General features: G+C 40.7%; 1 protein-coding gene across 3 annotated transcripts in view; it reads right to left on the bottom strand.

Annotated features, from left to right (window-relative positions):
* PSTPIP2 (proline-serine-threonine phosphatase interacting protein 2) overlaps positions 1 to 19,671 on the bottom strand; it is an 83,251-nt gene that overhangs the window by 23,911 nt on the left and 39,669 nt on the right. For 2 of the 3 annotated variants that reach the window (XM_079942753.1, XM_079942755.1), the window contains exons 2-3: positions 8,151 to 8,251; positions 3,019 to 3,096 (exon numbers count right to left, since the gene is read on the bottom strand). In XM_079942753.1, the coding sequence (XP_079798879.1) occupies positions 3,019 to 3,096; positions 8,151 to 8,251 (179 nt within the window). Of the gene's footprint in view, positions 1 to 3,018; positions 3,097 to 7,789; positions 7,852 to 8,150; positions 8,252 to 19,671 lie in introns of those variants that run through there. The other variant, XM_079942754.1, reaches the window with a different exon arrangement.

Below are 19,671 nucleotides of genomic sequence, written 5' to 3'. Positions count from 1 at the left end.
TGTCCCAAAACAAAGCGTTCTTATTTCTCCCTGCCTTTTCTCACATAAACATTCCCAGTTATTACAAACACACTAAGCAGAAAAACATAACTGCACAGTCTCCATACACTTTATCCATCTTATGATACAATTTTTCAAGGCATGCAATGCACTAGAAAAGTGTCCATATCCAAACAAAGGCACAAGTGGCCCAGAAGGATGAATGAGCCCCACTGGGGAGCAGACTTATGACTGGAATTAGTGAGGGAGAAAGATGGCTATGGCTGCAGATACAACTAGAAGTCTTCCCCATAGTGAGCTGTGGAGTTGGAAAGTGACTTAGAGATAAAGTCTGTTCAGGGTCCAAAATTTTTCTCCTACCCTAAGTGACTGCCTAAAACACCACTAAGATAGAAGCCCCAAACTCCCTTTAGTTTGTCATCAGCTTTGTTGTCCCACACCATCACTTTATTGCTGTTTCCCATGTCCAAAACTGACGACAATCTGAGGATAGAATCTGAACCTTGGGGATGGTGTTCTCTCAACGTCCATGCCCTCTTCTCCCTGGTGTTCTCCTTAACTGTGGGAAAAGAAAATATTCTGCCACCTTTTAATAAGCACTTTGGCCTTAAACCCTAACAGGGCCCATCAGAAAGCCGAAGTCTCTCAAAGTGGTCGATGAGGTGAAAAAATCCTATTTAGTCCCTGGACAAACAAAGTCGTGCACTCTCATCTAGGGCACCTTCCTAAAGATCACCCTGGAGGTGACAAAAACAGAAGTACCTGAATGGCCTTTCACTTCCACCTTGGAAACACAGTCCCCAGGTCTCATATCCTGTTGCACCTTCCTCTCTGAGGAATTCTTAGAAGGAAAACTGACGGGCTTTTGTCACAGAAGAGAATGGCGCTATAGTCTCTTAATGAATTTACCAAGTTTAAGTCAAATGTGCAAGAAATATCACTTTGGATCAGACTCATTCTGCCAAATATATTTTTCAAGAAGTACTATGTGAGAGAATATGGCTATTTTCCATCACATCACCTAAAATTTTTTTGGATATCTTCCCAAATGGCTTATGCTTCTTTATGAATAAACAAGTTTTTGGATCAACTGACCCACTAATCTTCCTTGAAAGTATCTAAACCCTCCTTGAATAACAGTGAAACCTACCTAATACTATGCAATTCTGACCTCTAACATAGAAATGTTTTACATATTCAAAAAAGAAACTAAACCAAGCAGGAAAAGAAATTAATCCTTAAAATTTAAAACAAACAAACTTAACTATATATAAAACTGTTTACATAATCACACAGAAAATAGTATTTTACATGACCTTAGAACACAGTGTTCTTAGAGGGATATAAGGTCAAGAAGAACTGCGAAAAGAACTGCAAAGAAATGTTAAGTTTCATTCAGAAGTTTTATTGTTAGTAGCAGTTTAATATTATTATTTTGAAACATTTTACTATATATTGTCATATAAAGCAAATAATTCTGCTAATATTGTCAGGAACCAAGATTTTTCAGTGCAAGAGGAAATAAATATAAAATGAAAGAAGTTAAGTGAACTGTAAAGTTAATTAGAATTGGAAATATCAATATGAACTCAGGCTTTTAAAATCTGTCCCCTGAAACAGCCTAGAAACAGTGACACCTCTGTGACAATGACCAACTCTAGAACTCAGAGTTTCATCTCTAAATATGATTAATCATGAAAGGAAAACCTGGAGAAATATGTGGAAAAATAGCTGACTCCAGGTTTAAACACCAAAAAACTACATTAAGAAAATATGACAAGTATGAATAATTGTTAAATCTGGGTGATGGATTCACAGCCATTCATTACGTTTGTCTTTTTACTTTTCAGTGTGTTTTAAATTTTTTCATTTAAAACATCAAAAATATATAGAATATAATCAACAAACAAATTCTCCTTGTACTAATTTCCTCTGTCTGAGGGTAACAAGTTTTTAAGGTTTATGTAACTGTTAATATTTTAAATATCTCCCAATGTTTTCCTCCTCCTCAATAATCCAGTACTTTGTAGTCTGGGATAAGTGAGTGTGTGTGTGTGTGTGTGTGTGTGTGCGTCTTAGGATCAAGAGAAGAGAAGGGGAAGGGCAATGTCTTGTCTGCTCCCTGTACTACCTCTGAGGGGACACAGACCTCAGGGTGTCTCTGCAGCTGTCTACAGCACAGCCAAAGCAGTGTGCATGTCAGCATGAGGTGTGATTACATCTGCAGAGATCTTCAAAGGTCTGCCTAAACAATTTCCCCCTAGTCTCCCTCAGTATGCTATGTTAGAGAAGGAATTTAGAAACTTCCATGTGAGTAGGACTGGCTACATAATTTGTGAGGCCCACTGCAAAATGAAAATGTAGGACCCCTTGTTTATAAATCACTAAGAATTTCAAATAGTGACGGCAAAGAGCATTAAACCAATTACGAAGCCTATCTATGTGTGAGATCCTATACGACTGCCCAGGAAGCCAGCCCTGTATACGAGGGAGTGTGTTCCTAAAGTAGGCACCATGTCTGGCCATCTCTGTATCCTCAGAGTATTCAATGAATGATGGAAGAATAAATAATTGTGGTAAAGAAATCTCACACTGGTGGTGAGAACTATGAAATAGTGCAAAGAGAGTCTCTTGTAGCTATCACAAACTATGGGTGTGTTTTATACACACACACACACACACACACACACACACATATATATACATATAAATAAAACAAGAATACCCTCTCTATTAAACTTCTAGCATAAAATTATGTATAATTCTACCTATAAAAAGTATATATAGGAAAGGTCTTCAAGGAAAATTTAGAAAATATTAATGGGTTATGGCTTCATAATTCATTTCAGCTTTCTTTCTATTTTTCTATATATTTTTCACAACTAGAAATAAAAAAAAATTAAAATTTTTTTTTCACCCAACACACTTCACCCTACTGGCCAGCTCTGCCTGCTGAAGTGCTGGGGGCTCTGAGTGGTATCAGCCAACCTAGAAACCAGAAAGAAATGTGGCACCTACTTGGTCTCAGACTGTCCACATGGCTTCTTCCTAGAGAGGCCGAGCAGATCTTTGCCATATTTCTCTTCAATTGATGCCCTAAAAGGAACATAAAAGAGGGTTATGAGTCCTTCTCAGGGCTGATTCTTATTTCAGACACATGGCACTTCCCTTGAAGGCAAAACTGTACCCTTGACAGTAGAAGCTCAGATATGACACATTTCTCTAAAATGTGAAACTCTCCTCTACAGAACCAGGAGGAACTGTAAAAGAACAGTGGCCTTCATCTCTAAGGTGTTCTTCTCCAGCAAAAAGTCTCTAGCTTGAATATTAAAGCCAGACCAAGCATGGCCCCTTGACCAATACTGGCTAGCACATTACAGAATAATTTTCAAAACTATGATCCATAATTTATATAAATAATCTATATAAATCTATATAGATATAAAACATACCTTTTATAAGTGGAGTAAAAGATATTTCCACGAAACGCTGCAATCCTAAGGCCCACCCCTCCCATCTTCTCTAAGAGTATCCTTTAACCAACCTATAGAGTTCCTCATTCATAGTCAATTCAAATACACAGCTAAACCATACCAAAGAGAGGGGAATTTCAGAATATAAACCCTGAAGTTGGCATGTCTCACAAGAACATCTGCTTGTTACTCGGTGTGGCACAGGTCTGTGTAAAGCACAAAACATCCCTCACTTCCCCCCTTCCCCTAGCCTCATGGCCCTCTGTCACCATCTCCACTTTGTGTCCCAGCCCCAGCCTTATCTAAACCCTTTAAGCTCATCTACCCCACTTTCTTCAAATTAAAAAAAAAAAAGTATATTATGAATACATTCTCACTGCAAAAGATTCACACAACACAAAGTCATATGGAATAAAACACAAAAAGTCCCCCTTCACGCTATCCCCCAATCCCACTCCTCTCCCCAGAGGGAGCCACTGCTAAGCTTGGTATGTACCTTTCCAGTTCTTTTTCTGCATTTACATAACTGTATCTCACAAATACACAACGGTTACATAATTGAGATCATTCTATTATTTGCTGTTCTGTTTTTCACCTAGTAATAAATACATCATATAGATCTTTCCTTATCAGTACATGCTAACCACCGTGTTCATAATATGGAGTTTTCCACAGTTCAGGGTCACCTATTTGTTTTTTCATTACTGCCAAAAAAAGCTAAATGAACATCCTCAGACAGACATTCATGGGCATCTCTGAGAATGTTTCTCTAGGCTAGGACTTCTGAGAAAGTGGATTTACTAGATCAGAGGAATATGTGTTTTAAATTTTGGAAAATAGTGCCAAATCGCCCTCCAAAAAAGCCTTCTCAATTTATATTCCCACCAAAAGTGTGTAAGAGTCCCATTCCCAGAAACCCTCCCCCACACTGGATATTATAATTCCTTTTTAATTATTACCAGTCTTTAGTGACAGACGTTAAAAAAAACTCTCATTTTAATTTGCTTTTCCTTGAGTTCTAGTGTGATTATGCATTTTATATATTTATTGGACATTTGTATATATTCTTCTATGAGTTACCTACTCACATTATCCCAATTTTTTTTTTTTTTTTTTTTCTGTACGCGGGCCTATCACTGTTGTGGCCTCTCCCGTTGTGGAGGACAGGCTCCGGACGCGCAGGCTCAGTGGCCATGGCTCACGGGCCCAGCCGCTCTGCGGCATGTGGGATCCTCCTGGACAGGGGCACGAACCCGCGTCCCCTGCATCGGCAGGTGGACTCTCAACCACTGCGCCACCAGGGAAGCCCTATCGCAATTTTTTAACTGAGTGTTTTGCCTTTTTCCTATTATTTTGTAGAAGTTCTTTATTATGAATATCAATACTTATTCTTACATGTTATAAAGTTTCTCCCACTCTCATCTGTCCTTTCTAAATAATGACCTTATCCATTTTATTAAAATGATACATGCTCATTATTCAAAAATAAGGAAAAAGAAAAATACATAGAAGAAAGCAACAAACTGTCCAAAATTCCACCAACTAAAAATAATTAGTATTAACACCAGGTGATGATTGTAATGGACATTTCTTTATGCAGATATGCAGGCAGGAAGGATGGACAGACAGGCATGAGTAATTTTAAAAGAATGAGACTATATTCTACATGCTATTTAAAAATAAAGTATTAAGCCTGATTTTATTTAAATTTCACAGAAGAAAAGAAAACTGAAAGGAAGCTGAAGGAATTGCTGAATTTCAAATAATTGTTTCTTTGCCACAGGAAAAATTAATTCCTAAAATATCCTTCTAAAGCTAAAAAGGAGTTTATGAAAATAATTAAGGGGATTGAGACATTAAAATATTTTAATGACCTACTTCAGTTTTTGACAGTTTCAGATGTTTGACAGCCCGCCCGTGAAAGGATGAGATGATTAGCACTATCGTACCTCCACCTCCTCCTTGATAATGTTTACATTATTTTTACTTCATTTGTGTCTATAACACACTTTGTTCTCCAATCATAATTCCCCCAGTTGTGTAGTCTTAACTATTTATTAAAATGGATGTGATGCTCACTACCAGTCCTATTACCATAGCTTTTCCATCCCTAAGATTTGTATTTTGGTTCATTTCTTCACTTTGTGATCTTTTGGCTGAATTTCATCACTTTGTGACCTTTTGCCAAAATGGCTCAGAAGGGAGGGCATCAGTATTTCCTGAGTTCTTTCATATTTGAAACCATTTACCTGTGGCCTTCACATTTGAAATTATTATTTTTTACTTTTTATTGAAGTATAGTTGATTTACCAGGTTGTGTTACTTTCAGGCGTACAGCGAAGTGATTCAGTTATACATATACATATATCTATATATGTTATTTTTCAGTTTCTTTTCCATTACAGGTTATTACAAGATATCTAATATAGTTCCCAGTGCTATACAGTAGGTACTTGTTGTTTATCTATTTTATATATAGTAGTGTGTATCTGTTAACCTCACACACCTAATTTATCCTCCCCCCACCTTTCTCCTTTGGTAACCATAATAAGTTTGTTTTCTATGTCTGTGAGTCTGTTTCTGTTTTGTAAATAAGTTTATTTTTATCTTTTCTAGATTCCACCTGTAAGTGTTATCATAGGATATTTGTCTTTCTCTGTCTTACTTCACTTAGTATGATAATCTCTAGGTTGATCCATGTTGCCGCAAATGGCACTATTTTATTCTTTTCTACGACTGAGTAGTGTTCCATTGTATATATATGTACCACAGGTTCTTTATCCATTCATCTGTTGATGGACATTTAGGTTGCTTCCATGTCTTGGCTCTTGTAAATAGTGCTGCAATGAACCCTGGGGTGCATGTATCTTTTCAAATTAGAGTCTTCGTCTCTTCCAGATATATGCTCCAGAATGGGACTGCTGGATCATACGGTAACTCAATTTTTAGTTTTTTGAGGAACCCCCATACTGTTCTCCACAGTGGCTGCACCAATTTACATCCTTACCAACAGTGTAGGAGGGTTCCCTTTTCTCCACACCCTCTCCAACATTTATTATTTGTAGATTTTTTGATGATGGTGTGGCCTTTATATCTGAATGACAACCTCACTGGTGTAATGAATGTTCTTAAACTTTCCCTCAGAACTCTGCTGAACTTGTTCCATTGGCTTCCGTCATTGAAGAGAAACCCAAGGCCATCCAGATTCCCTGCTGCTCATTCCTATTTCAAAAACTTGGTTCATTTCTTTCCTAGATACTTGAAGTATTCTTTCTTTAACTAAATAACTTAACCAGGATGAATGTTAATGTTGACTCTTAAATAATCATAATCAATATTGATTACTGTGTATCAATGTTTCCTGGTTTATAGTGTGTGTCCTTCAGATCTATTTAGTTCTTCTACATTCCATGAAATTTTTCCTGGATTCTCTCTCTGAATACTTTTATTATTCCCTTTTGGTAAATTTTCTACTTGGGATCAGTTACCCAGATTTTGGAGTGGCTTTGTCTATCTGTTCTTGAGTTTGGGGCCCTGGTTCTTTTGCTCTTTTTGACTTCATATCTTCCTTCCTCCCTCTCTCCCTTCTTCTCTCCCTCCTTTTTTTTGGCCGAGGTAATTTGCACGGCTGTTGCGTCATTTGGGTTTACCTTGCTCCTGGTACTGTGGGCAACCCTATCTACTTGCTCTGAAACCATGCGCGCGAATTCTTTTCTGCCCTTCTGATCTTATACAATACCTTCCCCTCACTACCATAGCTTGAGCAAGAATCCTGTGTTTTCTTGGGCCTCTACTCTTGGATTCTATTTCTAAACTTTTTGCCCACTCCTGATAATGTAGAGTGAAACACACCTGAAACTGACTCTAGTTGTAAAAAAGGATGCATTTTGGGCTTCCCTGGTGGCGCAGTGGTTGAGAGTCCGCCTGCTGATGCAGGGGACACGGGTTCGTGTCCCAGTCTGGGAGGATCCCACATGCCGCGGAGCGGCAGGGCCCGTGAGCCATAGCTGCTGAGCCTGCACGTCCAGAGCCTGTGCTCCGCAACGGGAGAGGCCACAACAGTGAGAGGCCTGCGTACCGCAAAAAAAAAAAAAAAAGGAAAGGAAGGGAAGAGAAGGGGAGCGGAGGGAATCCTCTAAAGCATGCCAGATCCCCTCAGGCCACCAAGCCCACCACCCTGCGGAGCACCACCACTGGCACCTGCATCTTTCCCACCACCGCAGCTCAGTGGTCTCTGAGCCAGGCTCTGCCTCCCTGTCACTGCACAGGCCCTGCTTGCCGCCCTCCCATAGACACCTGGGTGTTCCTCCACAGACCAAAGCCATCTCTTCCTCGAGTTAAGGGACACTTCAAGATCTCCTCGTCCATGACGCTGGCCCTCCGTTTTTGCCAGTCGTCCCAAGCTCTCCTCTCCCGTGAGGTCTTTCAGTATCATACGTATCACAAAACTTAGTATTTTATTATATTTTGTTTGCTGTTTCATTCATAAATCTTATCTCTTGAACAGCTTCCTAAAAGCTTTAGGACAAAGATATCATTTACTTCTTGGGGATCCTTCCATAACTTTACAACAGAGGGTTTTGTGGACCATTAAAAACAAACAAAACCAGTAAACTGTCCTTGTCTGTGTGGGAGTGTTTTGTCCACCCTCTGTCTTCAGAGAGAAACAACATGTACCTTTCTTTTAAAAAGTCTTCAAACTCTTTGCAGTTCTTGCGGCCAGTGTTCAGATGCTGGATGATGGTCTCATAGCCAATGCTGCTGAGGATGTCTGAACTCTGGTGAGAAAAACAACACTGTGTGAGACGGGGAGTGCGGTGACGGCAGCCCCGAGGCCTGAAGCGTGGACAGGGCAGGGCACAGGGAAGCTGGCCATGGGGAGTTGCTGAAACACTTACCTCCAAGGCACATGTGACCAAAAAGGACAAAATAGAAGAAGTTCAGAGTGCATGTAGCTATGGAAGAGTTTTTAAAATTATGAAACCATGGGGCCACGAAACAGGAAGGAAGTGACAGAGGACTGAGAGGCACATGGACGAGGGAGCTGGCTGGGCTTGGGGCCCCTCCCTGGGTCCCCACATGCCCTGATCAGGCCAGGCAGGGAGCAGGAACTGAGCCCCCGTCCAGCCTTCTGCTGAGTGACCCTCTATCCCACGGGGGGAAACTCAGTTACACCACAGGTCCATTTTAACCAGGGATACACAGTGTTCACTGTGTCCTCACACCTGTCACAGAGCTTGACCCTGACATCTCTTCCCAAAGCCAAGAAGCCTGGTGTGAGGGTCGAGGGCACTGTTGAGCCACGCCCCAGCATTGCGAGAGGGAGGCCGGCTTCCCGCTGCAGCAGGAAGCTAAGCCCAGCAGCCAGCAGGCCCCGATGGGCTGGCCCCACTTTGGGGGAAAGGAATTTTTTTAAAATTTTAAGCAGCCATTTATTCCTATTTTATTCTACTACGTGCTCTGGAGTTGGAGGAAGCTGCCTGAGTCTCCCAAAGCAGTAGTCCCGGATGCAGTATATTTTAAAAATCAAAGTGCCCTCAGCTCCCCAAACCAACAAATCAGGAGCTTTAAAGAATACCCCTAAAGTGTCCCCTAATGCGGCTGGTTTCCTGGTTTCTACCCTCCAAATGCATATAATAGGTGGTCTGATCCAGACTCCAGTCCCTTAGGGAGGTTGGTTAGGCTGCCACTGGGTGTGCCCTGCGGAGCTTTGAACTGACCCAGCCCCAGCCTAGCCTCCCTACACTCCATCTGCTGAAGAAGGTTCTTCTGTGCCATTGAGTGGGGGTGGGACCCCCTGAAGATACCTCTCTGCCCAGCCCTGGACACTAGAGAAGCAGGATTTCTCTCTTCCATTTGCTGCCACTCCTCATGGCCTGGCTGAGCAGACAGGGGTCCCAGAGAGACCCAGCAGGACCAAGGCCTGAGGCTGATTTCAACCTCAGAAACTTAACTAGCCATAACTCACACTGCATTTTAAAAAGTGGATTATTATAAGTATAATAAATTTTACACATGGGCATACAAATAAATCTTAGTTAGAAATACATTTAATTCTACGGGTTCTGGCTACTGTTTGAGGATCGATTTCGGCCTCGGGAAGCCTAGAGAAATAGCCTCCACCAAAGCTTCATTTCTCCACCCACCCCCTCCACACACGCCCTTCTGTCTCAGCGGGGTAGGCTTCTAACTGCCCCCCTGAAATGCGGTGTTCAGTGGCAACTCTAAGACGATGCTTACATTATCCCCTCCTGAATCTAAATTCAGTCCCTCCACCCCCGAGGTTTCTGGAAGCCTTTCCTGAGTAGCCCTAATGCTCCCTCTTCTGGACTCTCAGACTGTCCAGCTTCTGAATTTGCTGTTTGCTACCCACCTTGTGAGTAGCCTTGTTGGCCCAACACTACTGCAAGAGCCTGCAGCTTCTCCCAAGTCTCAGACCAGTCCTGCACACACACACACACACATCCAAAACATTTAGCTTAAGATTATGCAAACCAAAGGTCTACAGTAAAATTCTGTGGGATGTAAATGTCTATTGTGTTCCCAGCCAGATGCATTAGAAGAGAATGATGAAAACAAAGGCTCCTGAGTGAATGAACGGGTACAAAGGGTCAATGTCAATATTGGTTTGTGGACGGAAGTGCTTTGATCTTCCCAGAGAAGTACACTTAGGTTCTCTGTTTTTTGATATTCATTTGGAAAAGGTGGTTTCCTTTTTCTTAATTAAGGGTGTGGACACTCTTTGAACTGGGCAGGGAGGGTGGAGCTAGAACAAGATTTCCTGGAAACGAACCAAATCACCAGGCCTCCTCCTGGCCACCAGCCTTGAAAAACCACACCTGCTGCTTCAGAGGAGTGACTGGACTCCAGAGGCAACCAAGAAAGAAAATCTCCAAGAGAAAACAAAGAGTGCCTAAGTCCAAGAGCCAAGAGGCAACAAAGAGTGCCTAAGTCCAAGTGCCAAGAGGCAGGGGATTTGGCCTGGAAACTCCTTCCCACGCTACTCAGAAAGCACTGCTGAGGAGCTCTGACTGGCAGATGCAGAGTAAGAGGGCCAAGCAGGAAAGAAAACTGTGAGCACCAAGGTGGCACAGCAGATTTGCCACCAAAAATGAGTATGCCAGGGCTTCCCTGGTGGCGCAGTGGTTGAGAGTCCGCCTGCCGATGCAGGGGACACGGGTTCGTGCCCCGGTCCGGGAAGATCCCACATGCTGCGGAGCAGCTGGGCCCGTGAGCCATGGCCGCTGAGCCTGCGCATCCAGAGCCTGTGCTCCGCAATGGGAGAGGCCACAACAGTGAGAGGCCCGCGTACCGCAAAAAAAAAAAAAAAAAAAGAGTATGCCAAACACATACCTCCATATCCTGCTTCACAGTAGCCCTGACTTCTGTCCCCTAGTTTTCCCATGCTGGTCTCTCCCCATCCTCCAAATGGGCAGTGTACATTTATACCTCAGGACCATTGCACATGATTTTCCCACAGTGGGAATGGCATTTCCTCCATCTTCACTTAAATCCCACCTCTGTTTCAGGGCCACTTCAAATCCCAAGTCCTCTCTGAAATCCTCCTCAAATAATTTGTCCTACAGTCTCCTCTTCCTCTTCAGAGAACCTGGAGTGTTTAATGACATCTCCTCTCATTTGGTTTTTATTATATATTATTTTGTGTCGTTAGTTAATATCTTTTAAAAATTAGTTAAAGCGTATCTGGATTATACCCAACCTTTATCATCCACAATAGCTCCTACATTAATGGTGCTTAAGAAATGTCTGTTAATTGTATGCCAACTACAGACAAGGTACTAAAAAGTTTACAGAGTCAGCATACGATGGAGTTCCTGTAATCAAAGAGACTATCATTCATTTTGGGAGTCAGTAAAAGACACACACATAAAACAAATGTGTATGCATAAAAAAAAATGAGAGACTAAAACAGAGTATAAAAGTATACAGAGAAAACATATAATGAATGAGGTGGAAAAGAGGAAAATAGGCTAGAGTCATCAGAAAAGAGAAGACGTAAGATTTAAATTGAATCTTTTAAAGTGACTGGAATTCACACGAGAAATCAGAAGACATTTCAAACCAACTGACAGTGAAGAAAACAACACATCAAAATTTATGAGATGCAGAAAAACAGTGCTTTTTCTACAGGGAATTTTCCTCTAGGGAAAATCTTCGTATAGGGAAACTTGTAGCTCCAAATGCTAATATTAGACAAGAAAAAAAGTTTTTAAAATTAACGACCTAAGCTTTCACTTTATGGAACTACAAAAAGAAGAACAAATTTAAATTTGCAGTAACTAGAAGAAAGGAAATAAAAATAGTAGAACACAATGAAATACAATAGAAATGGCCAAACAGGGACTTCCCTGGTGGTCCAGTGGCTAAGGCTTCATGCTCCCAATGCAGGGGGCCCGGGTTCGATCCCTGCTCAGGGAACTAGATCCCACATGACACAACTAAGAGTTCGCATGACACAGCTAAAGATTCCGCATGCCACAACTAAAGATTCCACATACCACAACTAAAGATCTCACATGCTGCAACAAAGATCCCATGTGCCACAACCAAGACCCAGCGCAGCCAAATAAATAAAAATAAATTAATTTTTTTAAAAAAGATAAATGGACAAACAATAAAGAAAATTAATGAAACCAAAAGTTAGTCCCTTGAAAAGCTTAATAAAATCGGAAAACCTATAGCTGGGTTGATCAAAAAACAAGAGAGACAGAAAGAAAAAACACAAATTATCAATGTCCTCAGTCTGACAAAGGACATCTACAGAAACCTAGAGCTAACAACTTAATGGTGAAAAGACTGAATACTTTCCTCCTAACAAGGAGGAAATAAAGCAAGAAAAAGATAAAGAACATACTTGTTGGAAAGGAAATAGTAAAACTGCCTTTATTTTCAGACAACATGATTGTATTCACAGAAATTTACTCCCCAAAATGACTAGAACTAATAAATGTAACAGCATTGCAGGGCACAAAGTCAATACACAGAAATCAATTATATTTCTATATACCAGTAGCAAAATCATTTAAATGGCATTAAGGATATAAAATATTCAGGAATATTAAATATTCAGGATATAAATATTTATTCAGGAATAAAATATTCAGGATATAAAATATTCAGGAATAAATGCTTAAATAAATTCAGGAATAAATGCTTAAACGGTTATACAATACAAGATTTCTTCACTGAAAATTACAATGTTTTGCTGAAAGAAATGAAAATAAAGGTAGACCATGTTTGTCGATTGAAAGAGTAAATATTGTTAAAACATCAGTTTTCTCCAAATTGATCTACAGATTCAACACAATCCCATGAAAATCCCAAAAGTCTTTTCTGTAGAAATTTGCCAGTTAGCCTAAAATTTATATGGAATTAAAGGACCTAGAACAAACAGTTTTTTTACATACCACCTGACTTCAAAACTTGCAGGGAAGTTATAGTAATCAAAACAGTACAGTACTGATCTGAGGACAGACAAGTAGATCAATGGAACAGAATACAACCTAGGAATAGACTCACATGTCAATTGACTTTCCAAAAGGTGTCAAAGCCACTCAGTGGGAGAAATGACAGTCTTTTCCACAAGTGGTCCTGGGACAACTGCATAAAGCTGGGGAGAGAAGAGTCTTTGCTCACTGCCCCCACTGCTCCCACTGCACACAAAGCACACACAATTAATGTGCTATGGGTCACAGACTCAGATGCAAAAGCAAAATATAAAGTTTTGGTTTATTAGTATAGGCAAGTACCTTTGAGGCCTTGAGGCAGGAAAAGATTTCCTAGAGAGGACACAAAAAATACGAACTGCTAAAGAAAAAACTGAAAAACTGGACTTCATCAAAATTAAAAACCTCTGCTCATCAAAGGAGATTATTAAGAAAATTAAATGGCAAGCCACATGCTGGGAGAAGATATTCACAATACATATGTCTGTCAAAGGACTTGTAACCAGAACATATAAAGAACTTCAAATTAATAAAAATATAAGCAACCCAATAAAAACTGGGCATAATACTTGAACTTCATAAACACTTCATAAAAGATATTTCTTTGGCCAAAAAACTCATGAAAAGTTGCTTAACATGACAGGGAAATTCAAATTAAAGTCACAATGATATCTACTTCATGCCCACTAGAACAGCTGAAATTAAAAAGTCAACACTGAATGTAGGCAAGGATGTTGAACTATCAGAACTCTTATTCTGGGAGTGTGAAAATGGTACAATCATTTTGAAAAAAATGGGAATTTCTCAAAAAGCTAAACATGCACATATCATATGACCCAAAGTTCTACTCCAAAACATTTATCCAAGTGAAAGAAAAACATATGTCCACAAAAAGACCTCTACAAGAAGGTTCATAGGACTTTTACTCACAATAGCCCCAAACTGGAAACAACCCAATGCCTAACAGTCGATGGATGATAAACAATGTGTGGTATATTCATACAATGGAATACTACACAGCAATAAAAAGGAAAGAACTACTGACACTGAAACAACATGGATGAATCTCAAAAACATTATGCTAATGAAAGATGCTAGATGCAAAAAGTACTTACTGCATGATCCCGTTTATATGAAGTTCTAGGACAGGAAAGCAGTTCTAGGACTTACTTCTATGGTAAAAGAAGTAAGAACAGTGACTGCCTGAGTCAGGGGAGAAATTGACGGTGGACTGGGAAGAGCCATGAGGGAACTTCCTGGAATGATGGAAACACATCCAATCAAGATCTTTCCATAGAGGTGTGAGTTGTACAGGAATATGCAGTTTTCAAAACTCGATCTGTGTGCTTCATCTTATGTAAATTACACCTCAAAAAATTAAAAGCCCAAAAAAAATTCATTAGGAGTCAGAAGAATAATGGGAGGGAGGCAGTCACTAGAAGGAACAGAGGTAGATAAGCCTTGAAAATTGATCCGGTCTTGGAGTCCCGGGTGAGGCAGGGAGATGAAAAAGAAGGAGGGGCAGATCCAACCACACAGCAACCTCCCAAAGACCCAGAATGTAAGGTTTAATAATGCTCAAATTATAAAGAGGTAAATAGCATTCAAGTTTTTTGTTTGTTTGGTTTTTTTTGCATTCAAGTTTTAATCAGTGGATTAGTATTTTAATCATAAAGCCACTTAAGGGACTTCCCTGGTGGTCCAGTGGTTAAGAATCCGCCTTTCAATGCAAGGGACGCAGGTTCAATCCCTGGTCAGGGAACTAAGATCCCACATGCCGTGGGGCAACTAAGCCCATGTGCCGCAACTACTGAGCCCGCGCACCACAACTACTGAGCCCACGCACTCTGGAGCCCTCATGCCCGCAGCTAGAGAGAAGGCTGCACACTGCAGCGAAGATCCTGGGTGCCGCAACTAAGACCCAATGCAGCCAAATAAATAAATTAATTGAAAAAAATAAATAAAGCCACTTAAATTTCTTTAAGACAAAAATTTTGCCAGGTCCAGCAATGAGCACATGTGTGCCGCATCCAGGAGATGTGTGATCCAAAGAATAATAAAAACAGTCTTGCTGTGATGCCAGCGGCCAGTCCAGACCAGGTGGTGGTGTGGGTTCAGAGAAGGAAATCTCCGTGGGCTGCCTGGTGGAGGATAACTCCACTGCCGCCAGCTCCCCCAACCCACCCCTAACACTCAGGTCTGGTCTCCCTCAATCCAGGCACATGTACTCCTCCTTCCTGCCCAGCCCTGAGGCTCATGTTGCAGGGGCCTCTGAGAACTTGTTTCCAGAGACCTTTTCTACCATGTGGCCACTAGGCAGAAGGGGAAGGCAGAGGGGAAGCAAAAGATACCTGCAGCCTCCAAAGCCACCATCAGAATTATGGTGCTACCACCAGAGCGTCCCCACATCCAGTTCTGTGCTGCACCTCACGTCCATCCTATCATGGCATCTGCTACACGGTTTCAGTTTCTCTAGATGTGGGCTCCAAGGACCACCTGTGCCAGAATCACCCAAGCAGCTTGGTAAACGGGCAGTCCCCCAGTTCTCACCCCAGACCTGCTGATTCTGAACCTTGGGTGGGGGAGTCGCCACTTCTTACACTCTTCCAAGGACTGTAATGCCGTTTGAGAACTGCTGCCATAGAAATTACAAAAGACGATAGAACAATCATGGCTCCTGCCTTGAGGAAAGCAGGATACTTGCATGTGAAACTAGAGAACACAGCAGAATGGGGCAGGAAAGAATGACTGTTAGTAAATGCAAAGGAGAAGAGGCCAGGGAAGACTCTCCATGGTTTGCATTTTATTTTATAACCTCCAATTTTGAGTAAAAAATGCAAATTGGCATTGGTGCCCTTTGGAAGCCGAGAGAGCCCCATTAGAATGGGGAGAAGGCACTGACTTTGCATTACACACAAAGGTTGAGTTTGTTTGAAGACTGGCCATGGGATGTGTTAATGTACTATACTTTGCATTAAAGGACCACAGTATGCTCCATATAAACACAGTGAGACAGGAGCTATTTCCACGTTTACAGCTGGAGAAAATAAGACACAAGGAAAAGGAGTTCTCCTTATCACTTCCTCCAGCCACAATGAAAGATCTGAACTCTCAACCAACAATATTATTCAAATCTCCATTATTTATTAAAAGCTATATGGCAACAGAAGACTTGGGATAAAGACCGAGGACTTCATTTTACCTCCCTCTGTTCTCAACCTTGATCTTTCTTTCCTATCTCTTTTACTAGAAGAGGTAAAACTAAATGGATCAAACTCACCTTGTCTGCAAATATGGATTGATTATTGTTAATTAATATTAATAATTCAGGCCAATATACAGTGAATGTTTGCTGTGTTCCAAATAGCATACCAAGTATTTTGCATGGGACATTTTGTTTAATTCTTGTAACAATCCTATGACCTAAGTATAATTATTATCTTCATTTTACAGGACAAGAAACTGTGGCTCTGTACTCTGAAACCACTCGACCACACAGCTTCTCTTGTTTGAGGATAAGAACCAAATCTAACTTTTTGCCAGTCAGCCTACTTCCCTACAGTTCTAAATGGGACATACGCAGGCTTTAACGCCACACTTGGGTGTGAGCCCTGGTTCTACCACACACAAGCTATGTGACTTGGAGCTAAGTAGCTCAATCCCTCCTTACTAGACTATAAAATGGGGGTATTGGAAGGACCAAATGAGATAATGTACTTTGAGTTTATCAAGTGCTTCACAAACTAAAGGAATTAAGGCAGACACATCAAGATTTTTCAAGACCAGGCCACATAAACAAAAAAGCATATGTGTTTGAACAATACAATTTTTTTTTTCACTGAAAGCAGACAACAGTGAAATAAATGTAGCTGTTAGCTATTCAAAAGTAAGTATGTCGCCATCTGAGGAAGCAGCTGGAAAGATGTCAGGGATACCTCAGCAAAGGATATGGAAACTGCCATTTTCAGGCATGAAAAACCTAAAGTCAAAGTCATTACAGTGGTTGTGCCCTTAAGCCTTCTCTTAAGCAATAATAATGGATTGTGAAGGCAAGAATAAGACCCCACCCCAGTTCCCATGCCAGCCTTGTTCTACGAGCCCACAGCCCCAGCTCTGTCTAGACTGGATCCACACTTGACATTTTCACATGTCTAAGTGTCCCTCCTGTCAAGTCAGCAGGTCAATTACAAAGGCAACTCTACTCAACTGAAAATACTTTAAGTGAAAGATAAACCGGAGAAAGTGTGCAATGCAAAAACTCCACATAGGGAAAAAAAATGACTAGAAGGATGTGCACCCAAATGTTGAAAGCAATTCTCTTCTTAGCATGCTTCCATATTTTCTACATTTTCTATAATATCCTTACATTGCTTTTATAACCTGAAGTCTTTCTCCCTACGTCCATCCCTTAAAGATGGCAAATTGAAGTCTTGTTTCTCTCTCGTCTGTTCCCAGGCCCCACTAAAATAACAAATGATCCACAGCAACAGCAGAAAATAGGAAAGGGCCCAATGAGGAAGGTGCACACTTGTAGGAATTTCTGTAATATAAAAAACAGATAGGACTAGATGGGCAGGGTCAGAAGCCAGTATTCCAAACTACACAAAACAGAAGAAAGTCCACAAACATTCCCAGCAAAGCCCTAGAAAATCCCAAGCTCAAATCAGCAGGGGCTGAAACTGGAGCAGCCATGGAAATACCGGGAGGGTGTCTGTAGGACACCGAGAACCCAGCCAGTGCCCTGCCCCAGAGCAGCTAACTCTGAATTTTGTACCAGAGCCACAGCTGGTGAGGACTCCACCCTGCAGCAGGCTCCTCGCAAGGGCACAAAGACCAGAACGGCAATGGGGCACTGTCCCTAGGCACCATCAAAGCTTGCACACTAAAAATTGAAGGAAAAAAAGGTTCTGTACCATTATCAAGTCCTGTAAATACCCTTCACTTCCAGGGTAACACCTTTCCCACTTTCTTACTCCAGACAGAGGCAAAAATATCAGAAATTGTCATTATTTTTAGATTATATAATTATCTACTTGGAAACCAGAGATTATCAAGTGAAAAGCTAGGAACTGAATTAAATATTTTTTAAAAAATCAACAGTTTTCTTATATATCAATAATAACCACTTAAAATGTAGTTTAAAACACAAAATCCTATTCATAATGCCAATAAAACCTATAAAATACCTAGGAATAAGCCTTTTTGAAGGAAAAATATAAAACATTACTAAAAAAATACAAAGATCTCAAAACATTTAGAAATATATCCTAGTCCAAGATGGGAAAGTCCAATATTGGAAAGATTCAATTCTCCCCACATAACCTATCAAGTTAAAATAACTTCAATCAAGGGACTTCCCTGGTGGCGCAGTGGTTAAGAATCCGCCTGCCAATGCAGAGGACACAGGTTTGAGCCCTGGTCCAGGAAGATCCCACATGTCACGGAGCAACTAAGCCCGTGCGCCACAACTACTGAGCCCACGTGCCACGACTACTGAAGCCCGCGCCCCTAGAGCCTGTGCTCCTCAACAGGAGAAGCCACCACAGTGAGAAGACTGTACACCACAATGAAGAGTAGCCCCCACTCACTGCATCTAGAGATAAGCCCACACACAGCAACGAAGACCCAATGCAGTCGAAAATAAATAAATACATTTCTAAATAACGATAATTTCAGTCAAAATCTTAATGGAATTTCTTTTTAAATTTAAGTTCATTCTAAAACCAACCTAATATGACCCAGCAATCCCACTACTGGGTATATACCCTGAGAAAACCATAATTCAAAGAGTCAGGTACCACAATGTTCATTGCAGCTCTATTTACAATAGCCAGGACATGGAAGCAACCTAAGTGTCCATCAACAGATGAATGGATAAAAAACAAATACCGTATGCTAACACATATATATGGAATCTAAAAGTAAAAAAAAAAAAAAGGTTCTGAAGAACCTAGGGGCAGGACAGGTATAAAGACTCAGATGTAGAGAATGGACTTGAGGACACAGGGAGGGGGAAGGGTAAGCTGGGACGAAGTGAGAGCGTGGCATGGACATATATACACTACCAAATGCAAAATAGCTAGTAGTGGGAAGCAGCCACATAGTACAGGGAGATCAGCTTGGTGCTTTGTGACCACCTAGAGGGGTGGGATAGGGAGGGTGGGAGGGAGACGCAAGAGGGAGGAGATATGGGGATATACGTATACATATAGCTGACTCACTTTGTCATACAGCAGGAACAAACACAACATTGTAAAACAATTATACTCCAATAAAGATGTTAAAAAAATAAATAAAGCAAAGAAGAATTTTTTGGGGAAAAAATTTAAAAACAACCTAAAAAGAATAAGTGAATGAAAATAGACCCTAAAATGTTGAAAAGATGAATAAGTGAAGACTTACCCTACCATGCAAAAACGAGTATAAGTAATCAAAAATTTTCAAAGTACTATGTTATGACATTGAGAACTGATAATCAGGTAAGTAAAATACAAACAACAGTCCAGGAATGGCCTTATGTATGTATGGGGATTTAATATATGATAAAGGAAGCATTTACAACCAGAAAGAAAATGATGCCTTGTTCAATAAATATTATTGTAACAATGACTGTTCATTTTGCCAAAAACTAAATATAGAGCCCTTTCTAACACAGCACTCTAAAATAAGTATCTGATGAATTAAAGATCTAAACATGGAAATCACAAACGTGTAAAAAGAAAATATAGAAT

This window comes from Stenella coeruleoalba (assembly GCF_951394435.1).
Source record: "Stenella coeruleoalba genome assembly, chromosome: 14".
Lineage (NCBI taxonomy): Eukaryota > Metazoa > Chordata > Mammalia > Artiodactyla > Delphinidae > Stenella > Stenella coeruleoalba.
This window is presented reverse-complemented; position numbering and strand designations above follow the sequence as displayed.